Genomic DNA, 16682 nt, shown 5'->3' on the forward strand with positions numbered 1-16682 from the left:
TTTTTTTTCCTGTTAGTCAGGGACTTGAACTCTGGGCCTGGGCACTGTCCCTAACCTCTTCAGCTTAAGACTAGTGATATACCACTTTGAGCCACAGCACCACTTCCCATTTTCTGGTGGTTTATTGGAGATGAGTCTCACAGACTTTTCTGCCCGGGCAGGCTTTGAACCTACTGAGTAGCTAGGATTGTAGGCATGAGCCACCAGCTAAAGTCTTCCTTTTGACAGGGTAACTCTCCATACCACCTCACTAACAAACCATCTCCTAACCTTCATGTTTTAATCAGTGTCTAACATAAAACTTTTTTCTCTGCCAAGATATGACTTTGGTTTTGAGTTTATTAATCATTCTAGCAGAGATAGCTAAAGGAAAGCCCATGGAGTGTCTCTTTTAGGCAGTTGCTGGATGTTCAGGAAGCAGATGGCCTTCCAAGGACAAGAACATAGAAGGGAAATTGTCTTTTCTTTAGTGTGCCGACCTAATTCTGTACCATTCCTTACTTAGAAATTGTTTCCCTCAAATATCATTGTCATCATCTTGAGTTATTCTTTTTTTATATATAAAAAACACTATAATCAGTGTTTTTCATTTTTCTTCTGTGTCTAGTTGTTTTATTAGGTTATTAGAAAGCAGAATATATTTTTGAATTACATTGTAATGGACCACAAGGCTGACATGGGGCGATTCTTTTTCATCTGTTTTGTTAAGCAAAATTTTCTCTCTTTTTTTCCCCTCTTTACAGAGTCAGGCAAGATTATGGCAGAGAGTAGCTACACGCAAAAACAGCTGGATTTACAAAATGGCAGTTTAGAGGAAGGATTTGGGGAACATTCCTTGCAAGACAATCCTCAAAACATGGAGAACCTAAGCTCCAAGAAATACGCTTCCAGCCTGAAATTTAAAGCCAATGGAGACTATTCTGGCTCTTATTTAACCCTGTCACAGCCAGTTCCTACAAAAAGAAGTCCTTTACCTTCGGGCACCAGTGTCAGAAGCAGCCCCTCCGTGGCCAAAATCCAGGGAAGTAAACAATTCTCTTGTGATGGAACTGAGAAAAATCTTTCCATGAAACCTCCCACCCCTTTCCTCAGCACCACAGCCTCCCTTGGCGGATATCCACTAGGGAGAACAGATTTTGATCCTTATTCTAGTAGGGACAGTGAAAGGTCCTTGAGGATCTCTGAGAAGCCTCCCTATTCCAAATATAGCTCTAGAAATAAATCACATGACAATGTCTACTTTCTCGGAGGTCTTGAAGGACGGAAGGCCTCAGGCTCACTCCTGACCATGTGGAATGGAGGTTCTCTGAATGACAGTAGTCCCTCTTCCATCAGCAGATCGGGAGCAGCAAGCATGCCTTCAAGCCCAAAGCAAGCCAGGAAAATGACCATTCAGGACAACCTAATCCTTCCGTCAAAGCTAACTCGACACAAGGAGCCAGCATCTGAACACATCAGTTTAAGAACTCGGAAGTATTCAGGGAGTAGCCTGAGTCACATGGGGGCGTATAGCCGATCCCTTCCCAGATTGTACAAAGCCACAGAGAACCAGATCACGCCTCTCAGCTTGCCTCCAAGAACCTCTCTGGGCAATTCTAAACGAAGCCGACTAGGGGAAAAGGATCTACCTCATAGTATAATAGACAATGACAATTACCTTAATTTTTCTTCTCTCAGCTCAGGTGCTTCACCTTATAAGACTTCTGCATCGGAGGGCGGCCCTTATGTGAGCTCCACCCTCAGTGTCCCTGCCAGCCCCCGGGTGGCTCGAAAGATGCTTCTGGCCTCCACCTCCTCCTGTGCCTCTGATGACTTTGACAGGGCCTCGTACTCGGGGACCAGCCCGAGTCATTCATTTTCTGCAGGAGAACCCGACAGAGTGTTTTTGGCTAGAAGGAACTTCTCTTGTGGATCTGTGGAATTCGATGATGCTGATTTGGACAGCCTCAGGCAGGCCTCAGGTACTCCCCAACCTGCCCTTCGAGAACGGAAAAGCAGCATTAGCTCCATTTCAGGACGTGATGACCTGATGGATTATCACCGGCGACAGAGGGAGGAGAGATTCAGGGAGCAGGAGATGGAGCGACTGGTAATCTTTTCATCTGTTGACCTCACTGTCTTACTGACCCACATCAACAGGGCAGCCTTGGAGGCAGACTCCAAGGGCTTATACGGGGTGTTGAGTTTCCATGGTTATCTGCCTCTGCTGTCCCCTCCATCTCTCTCTTGGTGTTTCCCTAACCCTTCCCAAGTCATTGTTGTTAAGCGCCTATGGGCACGGGAAGATCCACTGGAGCCTGATGTTAATTCAGTTGCTCTACAGATCTCTTGTAAACTATTAATTCTAGAAGAAAGGTAATTGTGTACTTTACTGATTTTTTTAGATCTTACAAACACTGCTTTTAAGACTGCAGAAGGCTTCGCACCAGTGGCCCACACCTCTAATCAGGTGTGAGGAGGCTGAGATCGGAGGGTCCCAGTGCAAAGCCAGCCTAAGCAGGAAAGTCTAAGAGACTCTTATTTCTAATTAATCACCAAAAAGCTAGAAGTGGAGCTGTGGCTCAAGCGATAGAGCGCCAACCTTGAGCAAAAAACACAATCAGGGACAGTGTCCTGAATTCAAGCCCCAGTACTGGCACCCATGTGCACACAAATATGCGTACACACACACACAAATATGCACTCACACATACACACACATGCACCTTCACATACACACAAAGACTGTGAGGAAACATATTAAGTTGCAGGTGTATGGTTTGACATTAGTTAAGGAAAGTATAAGTCATTAGAAATTAGGCAATAAATTTGTACAAAAAGTTGTCAAGAAAGTTAAGGATTGTTTCCAAACTGTTCAACTCTCCTTCATTACACACATACTCTATGCTCTGTCAGCCACGTCTCTTAACATACCTGTGACTGAAAACTACAAGACACACCCACATTTACTGAGTTTGCTTTTCATTGACAGTGAATTTATATATGGACTGGGAACATGGCTTAGTGGTAGAGTGCTTGCTTAGCATGCATGAAGCCCTGGGTCCGATTCCTCAGTACCACATACACAGAAAATGCCAGAAATGGCACTGTGGCTCAAGTGGTAGAGTACTAGCTTTGAGCAAAAGAAGCTCAGGGACAGTGCCCAGACCCTGAGTTCAAGCCCCAGGACTGGCAAAGAAGAAAGAAAGAAAGGAAAGAAAGAAAGAAAGAAACACAGGAAGAAAGAAACACAGGAAGAAAGGCAGGAAGAAAGGCAGGAAGAAAGGCAGGAATGAAAAAGAATTTATGCCTAAAGTGGAAAATGTTTAAAATAACGGGAAGAAATATATTTTGAGTTCCACTAATGAGAAAGAACAACTGAATTGTTCCACCTTCTTCTAAACATGTTTTTCTTCTTCAAGAATCAATAAATGTCAGAGATTGTTTTGCTTCATTAATGATTAATTTCCTTAATGAGAGAATCTATGGGATGGCAATCTGGTTTACGAAAGGATAAGATTTCCATAGTGCTTTAGTTACTATAAGAGAAGGTATGTCAATATAAACTTATTAAATCACATCCAAAATTAGTTAATGCCAAGCCAGGTAAACTGTGGACAGAAAATATTAACTTGGTCATTAAGTTCAAATGGTTTACAAGTTTTTAATAAGTTAATATCTTCTCTCCTCACAGAGCTTTCAACGATCATAAGAATAGTGAATGAAAACCAGTGTGCATTATGGAATTGAACTAAAGTTTGAATTAAGGGCCTTGCTCTTGGTAGGCTGGCATTCTACCACTCAAACCATGTCTCTAGCCCTATTCACTTTTGATACTTTACAAATAGTGCTCTGGACCTTCACCATTCTATTTATTTTTCCAGAATAACTGGGAAGAAATTTGTGTGCCACCATGCCTACTTTTTTAATTTAACCTTTAAAAACTTGATTGAGATGGAGTCTGTGACCCAACTCAAAGTAAAGAAAGATAACAAATAAAAATATATAAATAGTATTTGAACCAAGCACTGTAACTCATATCTGTAATCCTAGCTACTTGGTAGGAGAGAGAGAAAGAAAGAGAGAGAGAGGAAGAAGGAAAGGAGGGAGGGAAAGAAGGAAGGAGAGAGAAAGAAAGAAAGGAAGAAATGAAAAGAGGAAGAAAAAAGATTAAGCAAAGCAATGCAGTGTTTGCTAGGATATTAAATATGTGCTTAAAATTTATACTTTCAAAGAAGTTCAGATGGACAGTCTCTATAAAATATACCTTGCATGCATGCATGAGGCCCTGGGTTCAGTTCCTAAGTACCACATAAGCAGAAAAAGCTGGAAATGGTGCTGTGGGTCAAGTGGTAGAATGCTAGCCTTGAGCTGAAGAGCTCAGGAACAATGCCCAGGCCCAGAGTTCAGGCCCCACAACTGACCAAAAAACAAAAACAAAAAACAAAAAACCTAAATTCCATTAAAAACTAAAATTACATGGCTGGGATGTAGCTCAGTGGCAAAGCACTTGCCTAGCAAGTGCAACATCCTGGGTTCGATCCCCAGTTACCAAAAAGATAAAAATAAAATAAAATTACGTATCTATGTATAGTTGTATTAACTATATGTGGATAAAACAAGGAAATGATTGTGTCTAGCTGTGTTTTGAGCCAAATGATCAACCCAGGCTGATTTAAGTATGTGCCTTGATTGTGTATAGATTGTTCTCTAGTGGAAAGAAAAACAATGCTATGAGTCACAGTTTGATGAGAATGTACTTTTTTTAAGAAGGTAGAAAACATGAAGTATCAAAATTTCACTTTATTTTCTTGGAATTTTGGGACTGTCAGACTTATTTTAATGCTGATTAGACTTACGTTTATTTTGTACTGAGCCAGCAGGAAAATATTTCACCCATACATAGTGATTTTGTTTTTCTCAGAAACCTCAGCATAAGCTGTGCCGTGTGAAACTACACATCAGAAGTATATACTAGCACACACGTGCCACTCAGTCAGCCTCAAAAACTGCCCAAATGCTATTTGGCACAAATCCTTTTTCTAATCAGAGACAAGTAATAAACAACAAAAACAAATGCTCTGTCAAATGCTCTTGACAAAGCCTAGATTTCAGTTCTACCTGACAGCTCACCAAGAGGTGACACCAGATTCCTAAACTCAGCTGCCACCACTGGGGACAACTAACAGAGGTGGGCAAATCCGAACTATCAATTCATCCAAAAGTCAGAACCAAAAACAGCAGCACCAAACCAGGCAAACCACAACTACAAGAGTGGAGAGTAATTGAAGGTCAAGTTCTACTGCCATTTGGAGTTTACTCCAAGTGCCAAAGAAAGGCAGGCCTAGGCTGCCTTGGGACCCGTGCCGTGGGACACCTTGGCTGTGCAGTTCAATTAACTCCACACACTACATGTGGACACTTTAGATTTCAGAGTCGACACAACTCTTATAAAAATGTTCAACAAATAGCTGCTGGAGCCTTATTTAACCCATGGAGGAGGAAACCACCCCAAGAAAACTTAGATCACTAAGCATCCCTATAGTGTTTGTAGCTTAGCTCTGATTATACCAAGTATGTCTGGATATATAGTTTTTTTTTACTATTATTACTTGTTCATTTTTGATAGAAATCTCCAGGTAACTGCAGTTAGTATCAAACCAAGGTCCTCTGAATGAAGATTAATAATTCACTATGCATCTGTGTTAAAATTAAATAGCCTCCAACTGCTGTGTTATTTGAGATCTTTAAAAATATATAGTCTTATTTCTTACTCTCAGCTGCCAGTTAATGCTTTTGTCATTCTGTCAGCTTTTTCATTGGTAGGTGTGTGTGTGTGTGTGTGTGTGTGTGCGCGCGTGCGTGTGTGTAACTGAGTGAGTGAGAGAGAGATTTCAGAAACCAGATATCAAGCCTTGATTTATGATGTTACTGTGTAACTTAGTTACTGTACTGCTCATATGAAGTGTAGACACTTGAATCCAGTCTCTCGGGACATCAGTGGTCTTTTTAACTCCTTCATTCAGAGCCAAGTAGGGCTGAAATGCTAACTCTGACTGATCAATTGTGTCAAAGGCTGGAGAAATAATTATGAAGCAAACTGGATATTCTTTTCCATCCCATTTGGTGCTCACATACTTCCGAGGAATCTCAAAGCAGAGATGGGCTACTTAGAGTATCTTATGGTTCAGGCATTGTGTGTATGCTTGTGTGTACATGTATTGGGGCTTGAATCCCGGGTTTGGGCGGTATCCATTTGCTTTTCTTGCTCACATCCAGTATTGTACCACTTGAGCAACAGCTCCACTTTTGGCTTCTTGCTAGTTAATTGGATATAAGAATATCATAGACTTTCCTGCCTGGGCTGGCTTTGAGCTGGGCTTCTCAGAACTTGACTTCCTGAGTAGCTAGGATTATAGGCAAAACCACTGGTACCTAGTTGGTCCAAACACTTTTAAATGAGAAAATAAAAACACATCCTCCACTGTTAAGATTACCAATAGATTAATTGCCAATTGCTAAATGTATCTGCATTTTATTATGAAGAATCAATAGAGCCCTAGAGATTGCATTGTAGCAATTAAATATTTTCTTTGGGCTAATGACAGTCATCTCAAAGCCTTAGTAAACAGCATTGTCACCAGATAGAACCATGCAGGGCCATATGTGATATTTTGTGCTCTTGGAATGCCAGCTCTCATGAGACATCATGGAATAAGGCTTTCTGGGTTTTTACATTCCCTATCACTATGGATTCCCTGGAGATAAGGTTGGTTTTCTTTCCAGGTACCTATTAAATTTCCATAGTGGGTCAGATGTCTAGGTCAGCAAGTCTTTGCTGCTTGAAAGGTGTTTTGTTATTGGAACACTTCTGAAAGCATTTTACAACTAAAGAATTTTAATCTGCAAGTGGCTGGAATTGTGTCTGTTTTGGTGATACACATTTAGCTCCTAGTCAAAAAGGTACAGTAATAGGAGTTTCATTTACATGTGGCTGTAAGGTGCACCTTTGGGTTCCAGTAAATAAAAATAATTCTGGGTAACAATGAAGCTCTATTTAAAAGAATGCCTATAGCTCAGCATAAATGCAGACTTAGTTCTGGAAAAAAGGAAATTCTCTAGGTAGCTGTCATGTCTCACACCTGTCCTCTTAACTACTCTGGAGGCCGAGATTGGGAGGATCACAGTTCAAGGCTAGCCAAGGCAAGAAAAAAAAATTCATCATAATAAAAAAAAGCACAGTGAAGTGGCACATTCCTTGTATTCCAGGCATGTGTGACACATAAACGGAAGGATCTTGGTTTAGCCTTGGAATACATTTGAGACCTTATTCAAAAAATAATGAAAGCAAAAAGAGATAGCGGCATGGTTCAACAGTAGAGTTAAGCAAGCTTGAGGCCTTGAGTACAAACCCCAGTACTACCCCTACACCCCTTCAAAAAAAAGGTGTTTTTTTTTAAGTTGGAAAATTTTAGGTTTTCTGGAGATAGAGAACGATTAGAGAGAGAGAGAGAGAGAATGTGTGTGTGTGTGTAGAATATAATTATACAAAGGGGTTATTGTATTGGCTTACACAATAGGGGCTGGATAGTCCAAAAATGGCCATTAGCAAGCTGGAGAGCTAGAAAACCTGGTGGCTACTCACTCTATAAGCTGGATGTCTCAACAAGAGGAACCAATAACAACACATCCCAGCCTGAGCTGAAGGCCTGGGACTGCCTGCAGAGTCACTGGTGTGAGTCTGCCTTGAAAGGCTGGAGCAGCTCTGTCCATAGGCAATGGTAGCCTCAATTCATGCACTTGCTCAGGAAGAATGTAATTCACACACGCTGGCAATCAAGATTCATCATCACAAGTTTTGTTGTTTTTCTTTTTTGGAGGGAGGAGGTAAGAATTGGTGCTCCCCAGGTCATAAGAAAAATGAAGGCTGAAGGCCTCGGAATCGAGCTTGTGTCCTGTTGAGCACAGCATATGATTCTAAAACATATAACGAAGGGTATTTGTTTAAGAAATTTTGATATTTTTATGACAAATGTATATGCTCTCTAAGCCCTTAAAGGTGGTCTGATGCTATACTGTTTTAAAGACCAGAGAGTAGATAGACTGGAATAATTCAGTTCTGTCATTAGGAAAAAATGTTTAGGAATTTAAAAAAACTTAAGCATGCAGAACTTTTTGGCTTGAACTAGACTGAATTGTTAAGTTTAATGGCATATCTTGGTTGGGTAGCAGAAGTAGGATGGTCAATATTGAGAAAATGTTTATTGTTGCTTAGTTATAGAATTGGTCTTTCCCTTTTTTGTGATTATGATGGGGCTTACTCTTGTGTAGGCCTTTCCATTCAAGGCTGGCACTCTATCACTTGAGCCACCCATCTACTTTTGGGGGTTTTTTGCTTGTTAAATAGAGAAAAAGAGTCTCTCAGATTTGCCTCTCTGTGATTCTCAGATCTGAGCCTTCTGAGTAACTCAGATCATAGGCAGGAGTCACCAGTGCCTGGCTATAGTTTTAATCTTTTTTATTTTAAAAAGTTCTTTAAGTTTGAGGAGTGACTTGGAAGAGTGGTTCATTAGTAGAGCACTTGCCTGCTTGGCAAGTGCTCAGTTGAGTTCAAATCCCAGTACTGAAACACACATACACACACACACACACAAAAGAGAAGGCTCTTTGAAATGTGAAAACATTAAGTGTGGAAAACTATTTTGTCCTCCAGTCTGACTTGAAAGCAATCACCTTCCTGCTGCAGCCCTTCTCCTTGCTAGAGGACAGCTAAGATTTCATTAAGGGGGAAAAAAGGGTTTGCAATGGTGGGAAGTGAGCCAGGCAAACTGCAAATAAGGTGAGAGGTTGGTTTATGAGCCAAATAAACTTAGTGGCCCAGATGTTTTCTTTTTGTTCTGAGTTTGAAATGCCATTGTTACTTACATGAATTGATTTACTCTTCAGGTTCAGAGGGAGTCTGTGGAGCCTTTTCTTAGCTCTTCTGTTGAAAGCAGCCAGCCAGCTCTCCATTTCCTGCCTTCTGTCACTTTCATGCCCTGCAGGGATGCTTTACAGGCTATAGTTCAGAAATATAATGCAAGCCATCAATGTATACAATTTTAATTCCTTTAACTTAACAAGGCCTTTAAAGCCCATGTGAAATGAAGCATCATCTACTAGATAAGCCCCCCTCCCCACCATCCCCGGGTCTCTAAACATCCTTTCCCTGTTTCTAAATAAAGTAGGAACAAATCTATATACCCACTGGATCTATACCACAGTAGAATATCTATCATCAGACCACCTTGGGTCATTAGAGAGTAAAGCAAGGGTTTTTCACTCTGCATCTTTCAAACAGCAAATTGCTGACATATTTGCACATGTTCATTAAATATTGAAAGAATTAATGGTTAGAAAATAAAGATGGTACATCGTCCTCAGTTAATGGGGACTATATTTTTGAAAAGCCACATCTATTTTTTCCCCTTCATCTTCCATTGGCAAGATGGATAGAAAAGGAGTGGGAAGGGAAACTTAGCACTGAGCAATAATTTATCATTACTTCACATGACAGAGGGGCAGAGTTAATATCTTAAGGTAATCCTATATGACAGTAGTCTGTCACAGTGGTCATTAAAAGCAGGCTTCTTTACCCTTGACAGAACACTCAGGATCTTGTTACAGAGGCAATACAAGCAATTGCCTCTTGATGGTGCTACATGTTTAAAAAAAAATCTCAGCTTGGAATTGGATGGGTATAGTTTGAAGCAGCATAGTGCTCTATAGTCTGGCTAAATTCTGAAATACAAAAGGCAGCTCACATGAAGAGATCTTCAGTGGCAACCATGCTAGTTATGGAAGAAGTCTTATGCATCATTTTGAAAAATAATAAACCAATACATGGGCACTTGTTTTTTAAATCAAAAGCAAAGCTCATGGATAAACGTCATGGGAAAAAGGCATACAAACAACCCTATCATTGAAAATATACTATCTTAATACCTACAGGCATACAGAAATGGAGGTACACTGAAGGAGAACTATTCTTTCTTCATAGTAAACAGAGTTCTTGTTTTTATTCAAATTATTTGGTACATCTACATTAGAAGTTGACTTTTGAGCTATGTTTAAGTATTTTCTCATCAGATGACAAGTTTTAGTTGGCCCTAGTTTATTGAAAAATGTGAATTTTTCTTCTTTTCCGAGTTTGAGGCTGATGGTTCAGAAAGCAAAGAAAATCCCAAAGAAGTACTATAATATGAACACATTCATCACTTTATGAATGGAAATTTTTGCTTTAGTCATCTTGATGCACAGGCTAAGACTTACTAGAAGGTACTTTACATGGAACAGTAACCTATTTTGTAATTATATTTTTATTATATTTAAGTAGCTGTACAAAGAAATTACCAGTCAACAAATCAGTTTATGGACACAATACATTTTTTTATTGTGAAAATACTGTACAGAGGGGTTACAATTACATGGGCAAGATAGTGAGTACATTTCTTATCAAGCATTGTAGCCTCCTCCTTTATTTCCCCTTCCCAACCCTTCCCATCCTCTCCGGCCCCCCCCCCCGCCATCATCACCCAATCCTCCTCTCGCCCCCCCCACCAAAGTTGTAAAGTTCGCCCCTCCCCCCCCCCCCCCCCGCCATCATCACCCAATCCTCCTCTCGCCCCCCCCACCAAAGTTGTAAAGTTCGTTTTCGACATAACAATGTGTACTTCTCATTGTTGCAATGGGCCCACCTGTATCCCTATTTAAATGATTTGTTTTTTCCCTTCCCCTCCACAAATTATACCAACATCAAATACAGTGAAAGCAGGGGTTATACGGTAGGGGAGGGACATACAAAGCAACAAAGAAATAATAGACACAATACATTTTGATTGCTGTCACTCATCTTACTGTTTTCTCCCTTCCCTCTCAACCCAACCCTTTCTCTCAACTTTGTTAAGTTTGCAGAATATACATTGACTATTATGACTAAATTCTCCCTTTTTTATTTCAAAATAACTTCAGATCGGGGCTGGGAAGATGGCTCAGTGGTAGAGTGCTTGCCTTGCATGCATGAGGCCCTGGGTTCAGTTCCTCAGCACCACATAAGCAGAAAAAGCCAGAAGTGGTCCTGTGGCTCAAGTGGTAGAGCGCTAGCCTTGAGCTGAAGAGCTGAGGGACAGTGCCCAGGCCCAGAGTTCAGGCCCCATGACCAAAAAAAAAAAAAAAAATCCCTTCAGATTCAATGCAATTATTAGAAATATTCAGAGAGATACTGCATATAATGTATCCAGTTGACATCTTGCAAAGCATAGTGCAAAATCAAGCAGGATATGAAATGGCTATAGATATAGAACAGTTTTGTTGTCAGGGAGACCCTCTTAGCATCTGGTAATCACTGATCTTTCCATTTGTATGATTTTTGTCCTTTCATGAATGTTATAAAGGTGGTACATGCCTGTAATCACAGCTACTTAGGAAGCAGAGATTGAGAATCTTGCAGTTAAGGGCCAGCCTGGGCAAAACTTCATAAGATCCTATCATCTTTTAGAAGTTGCAGTTATGAAGGTGATGTATCGAGGGGTTACAATAGCTGGGGTTAAGAGTACATTTCTTTTTGAACAATGTCACCCCTTCCCTCACTCTCCCAGTTTTTTCCTCCCATCCCCACCAAATTTTATAGCTCATTCTCAACGTAGTGTCTAGTGAGTACCACTGCTACATTTTGTTCACCCTTTGTCCTTCCATTTCTCTGCCCTCCCTTAGCCTTTCAAAGACAGACAAGCCAATAAACAAAAGGAAAAGAAAACAAAAACAGCAGAGAAAAATCCCTCTTGTTTCCATTTGCTGGAATTCATTTTGATAAATATTATTTTATATGATCAGATGCACTCAGGCATTGTACCTTTGTGTTCTCCTAAGAGTATCTTCTTGTATTGAGATCATATCTTAATAAAAGCTGAGCATTTATGGCAAATGTTGTAGTTTCAACTATGTGGGAAGGTTAAACAGGAGGACTGCAGTTCATGAAAGGTGAAGCATAAACGTAAGGCCCTATCTGAAAAATAAAGCAAAAGGTGTTAAGGTCATGGCTCAGTCTTAAGAGTGCCTGTCTGTCTAGCACAAGGCTCTGTGTTCAACCCTCAATACCACTAAAAAGAAAAAGAAAGGTTCTTGGGCTAGAGGTGTAGCTAAAAGGTAGAACACCTGTCTAGTTAATGCAAAGCCCTGAGTTTAAACTCCAGTACTCAAAACAAACTACAACAAAAAACAAACAAAGTTTTTCAAGATAATTTCTTTTTTTGTGTGCTGCGTATTGAATATTCCCTTTCAAATGATACCTTTTAGCATTTTAAGAATAGTTCACACTCAAACTTAATATGCCTTAAAAACAAAATATTTGGGGCTGGGAAGGTGGCTTAGTGGTAGAGTGCATGAGGCCCTGGGTTCGATTTCTTAGCACCACATAAACAGAAAACACCAGAAGTAGTGCTGTGGCTCAAGTGGTAGAGCGCTAGCCTTGAGCTGAAGAGCTGAGGAACAGCACCCCGGCCCAGAGTTCAAGCCCCACGACTGACAAAAAACAAAACAAAAAACTAACACATTTGCCAATTAATTTTGATTGCCAAAATGATGCAAAAAAAGCATCGGGAAGAGGACTAAAATATAGAGTTAAGGTACTTGTGGCCAGAGACTAACATGCATCTAACAGATGCAAATGATATTCAGATGGGAAAAGTAAACTGAATAAAAATGAACAGAATTAATTCAAACAAGTTATATTACTTTGGGGAATATTTGATATGAATTAAAAATATCAAAATGAATGTTACCTCGGCATATATTACATATAATCTATGATTTTTATAATAAATTGTCATTTTAAACTATTAATAATGTTTGTTACAATTAGTTAAACTATAGGTTTTTTAGGTAATTACATCTATTTTAAAAATATTTACATCTAGTTACATCCAGGGCCTTCTGAGATGAGGATACAGCTGAAGGCTTCAGTAGAGGTGACAGAGTGAGAGGAAGGTGTGGCCACACATGTGAGCAACAGTAAAACAAACAGGTGTGTGTGAGGAATTGATCTCAAAGATGAGGTTAAAAGAACTGAACATCTTTGAGTACGAGAAAAGTAGGAAATGAGAAACGCCTTAGGTATTTGGATGGTGCTTGTACTCAGCTGAGTAAGTCACTCATGAGCTCTCAAGTTGAGGGTGGGAAGAAAGGTAATATGAATAGTAACCCAGACAGGTCCAGGATGAAATATATGTGCAGGCTGGGAGAGTAAATATTTTGGAGGGTAGTTCTGTCTAGGACCCTACTTCACTAAACTTAATGTGCTATAGAGAAAATGAGCACAGAGGAACCAAACAACAGTGGAAGGTTGAAAAAAAACAATCTTTCCTCCTCAGGTTACCGTAGTAATAGAGTAATAATAGAGCAGTAAACTTGATCACAATTCTATAATAGAGCTATTCTAGTTTTACACAGGAAGAATTGAGCACCTAAATGCCTTGTCTAGAATGTTTAAGGCCCCCCAAGTAATTACAGTTCCAGACTCAGATTGCAGCAATCTGTGCCCAATTCATACTCTTACAGGTTCTGGTATATTGGAGAAAGGAGGGCCATACAATAGAGATAGAAAGAGAAGGGCAATCTGAGAAGTTTAAGCGTGATGGCCTTGATCTCATTAAGCAATGTTTGTTTAATTCATTTAGTGTGGTTCTACTGTTGTAAATGTTCTAGTTATTTGGGGCATGTCTCCTCCTGTACATGCTTATTTAGTCGTACAGAGGAGAACAGTGTATGTAATACAAAATCTTTATAACAATCTGCACATCACAAATGTTTGATCAGTATTTGTCAGATAATTAATGTCACTAATAATTGGCATTTCATTTCTGAGCAGACAGTCACATGAAGTCATTATGCTTCTATTTGTCAGATATGCCCATCTAGCTTAACCTTATTGATAGGGCAAAATTTGTGATGTGTGTGTGTGTGTGTGCCCGCGTACGCACGCATGCATGTGCATGCACACACGTACACGTGAGTGCCAGTATCCAGGCTTGAATTTAGTTTCAAGGTCTTGATTGGCTTTTCCACTCATCGTTAGCACTCTTATCACTTGAGTCATACCTCTGGTCTGGCATTTTGCTGGTTATTTTCAAGATGAAGTCTTAGGGTTTTTCTCCTCCTCCTCCTCCTCCTCTTCCTCCTCCTCCTCCTTGTCCTCATCCTTCTCCTCCTTCTTCCTCCTCTTCCTCCTCCTCTTCCTCCTCTTCCTCTTCCTCCTCCATTTCCTCCTCTTCCTCCTCCTCCTTGTCCAGCTTTGAATCCTCAAACCTTAGCTTCCTGCAAAGCTGGGATTAAAGTCATGAGTCACTGACTGCCAGACTGTATTCACAGTCTGTGCTTCCTTGGATACCAGTCTGAAGGTTAAACTCTCAGTCTATAGATCTGATATTCCTAACTAGACACTAAACTGACTTCCATATAGATAATTTGTAAAAGCCAAACAATTAAACCCCCTGACTATTACAGACAATATTTTAATCAGATTATTTGTCTTAACCTAGTTAAAAAGAAAGAAAACAAAACCATACTATGATAAGGTTGAGGTAAAGGTGAAGGCCAATAACAAGTTTAAAGGCACAGATTCCATGCAATTCTTCCCTCATTTCTAATACCATCTTCAAAGTCAAGCTTTCCCCAAACAACTCGCAGGTCTGAAAATTCACTACACTCCAAAGAACTCACTGAAAGGTATTATAGTAACAGACATTATTGCTTACAGGGAAAGGACAAATAGAGAAGAGCCAAAGGATGACCACACAGGGCAGAATCCAGAGGGTTCCACTTTGAATGCCCTCCCTCTCCTGCTGGAGTTGGAATGAGTTCATTGCCAATACTGGACATGGTGTGTGACGGCACACACATATACCAGGAAAGTTGCATGAGTTCTAGCATCCAGAGTTTATATGGAGACTTCATCACACTGTCATGATTTATTGACTGATGGGTTTCCTCTGTGTTTAATATTAGTTTCCAGGTTGAATGAGAACCCATGGCCCAGAGTTCCTACAGTAAACCACAGAACTGACTTTCTGAAATGGCCAACTCTCACCCTGAGATGATCAGGTCTTCCCTCAACAAAGACACATCAGTCCAATATGATATAGATTGCCTTCTCGAAGCAAAGGTAGAAGCCAGGCCTTGGAAATTCTTTAATGAAAATAAATAAATAAATGAGGTTTTCTATCTTGGAGGCTTCATAGTAACAGATCTAGCCATGGCTTGGCCAAGGCCTCTGCTCTATGCGTTCTCACTCAGGACTCAAGTGAATAAAGCCAACACCATCTGGAGGGTCACTGTGCCATGACAATGAAAGGCTTATGATGAATCATGTGCTGGCTGTTCATTCAGAGGTCATGCTCACTGCTTCTCACATTACAGTGGCCAGTGGAAGTCTGAGCATTGTATTCAGTTTAGGGATGGAAAAGAGCCATCTTGTACCAAGCCAAGAAAAAGGCAATTAGACTAGCTCATTACTACTCCCAAGGGATTTATCTCTAAAACCAAATAGATCCACATTCAAAACTTTTCAGTCACTGCCTCTTTTTCTTCTTGATTATCCTATGTCCGATCTAATTGGTACCCACATGTTTTCCTGCACTCTTGAACGTTCTGCATAGTTGCTGTCAGCTTTCCCGTTCTGCCTCTCACCTTCCATGCCTCTTTGACTCTGCCTTGGTGAACCTGGGAATGTATTCTAAAAATTTCTTTGGGACTGTTGGGATGTCTTAAGCCCTGATACAGAAAGGAAGACTGTTGGCCCATTTCTACCATTTCTGTGCAGGAATCTATCTGGAACCTTCTCTCCTGCCATATCGTAGCAGCTGAGCCCTGAGTTATCATGATATTTCTCAGTCCTGTCCACTGGCCTCTGAGGTTGATTCATAGAAATGCCCTGTTACCCACTTTACCATATAAACTCAGTTCGCTCGAGGAATCAACTCTACTTTCTTGTTGGATTTTTTTTCTGTTTGCTTCTTCATATATGATGACTTATTTGTGCCTTTTGCAAAAGCCTGAGGATAGATAGCTAGGTTCCAGTGGCTCATGCTTGTAATCCTACCTACCCAGGAGGCTGAGATTTGAGGTTTATGGCTCAAAGCTAGCCCAGGCTGGAAAGACCCTGAGACTCTTACCTCCAATTACCAGCAAACATCTGAAGTAGAGATATGACTCAAGTGATAGAGCACCAGCTTGAGAAAAAAATCCAAACAAAAATGCAGGGTCCTGAGTTCAAGCATTCCAGTATTGGTTGCTTGCTCACAAACACACACAATTTGAGGATATAAGATATAACTGCTCCCTTGTGTCATCTATGCCTCGATAGCACATTCTTAGGCAGCAGCGAGGAACTTACTAGATCTTTGTCGAATGGATAAGCACAGATTTTGACTCTATAGGGTTGAAAGAAAAGACAAGTCAAGTCATTATGTGCCAGTTAAAAAGAACTCTTAAAAAAAAAAGAGGGGAAAAATATGTCCTTTCAACTGAATCATGGGTAACCAGCCAGTTTTCTGCATAATTTGTTTATGCAGGGCCTTTTCAGTCCTGTGGCTTAGACTAGCTGATGTTGATTCCAAGGGGACTGGGTGGGTTGAGAAGCTAGTTGGTTTCCTCTAGGGAGAGCTATGAAA

The 16682-nt window shown here is 40.4% G+C and overlaps 1 protein-coding gene across 4 annotated transcripts in view; it reads left to right on the top strand.

Annotated features, from left to right (window-relative positions):
• Positions 1-16682, top strand: part of Phldb2 (pleckstrin homology-like domain, family B, member 2) — a 94383-nt gene that overhangs the window by 14795 nt on the left and 62906 nt on the right. For all 4 annotated transcript variants that reach the window (XM_013028587.1, XM_013028583.1, XM_013028586.1 and 1 more), the window contains exon 2: positions 744-2089. In XM_013028587.1, coding sequence (XP_012884041.1) covers positions 758-2089 — 1332 coding nt within the window. In that variant the 5' untranslated portion in view covers positions 744-757. The remainder of the gene's footprint in view (positions 1-743; positions 2090-16682) is intronic.

The sequence above is a fragment of the Dipodomys ordii genome, unplaced genomic scaffold (genome assembly GCF_000151885.1).
Source record: "Dipodomys ordii isolate 6190 unplaced genomic scaffold, Dord_2.0 Scaffold111, whole genome shotgun sequence".
In the NCBI taxonomy this organism is placed as follows: Eukaryota; Metazoa; Chordata; class Mammalia; order Rodentia; family Heteromyidae; genus Dipodomys; species Dipodomys ordii.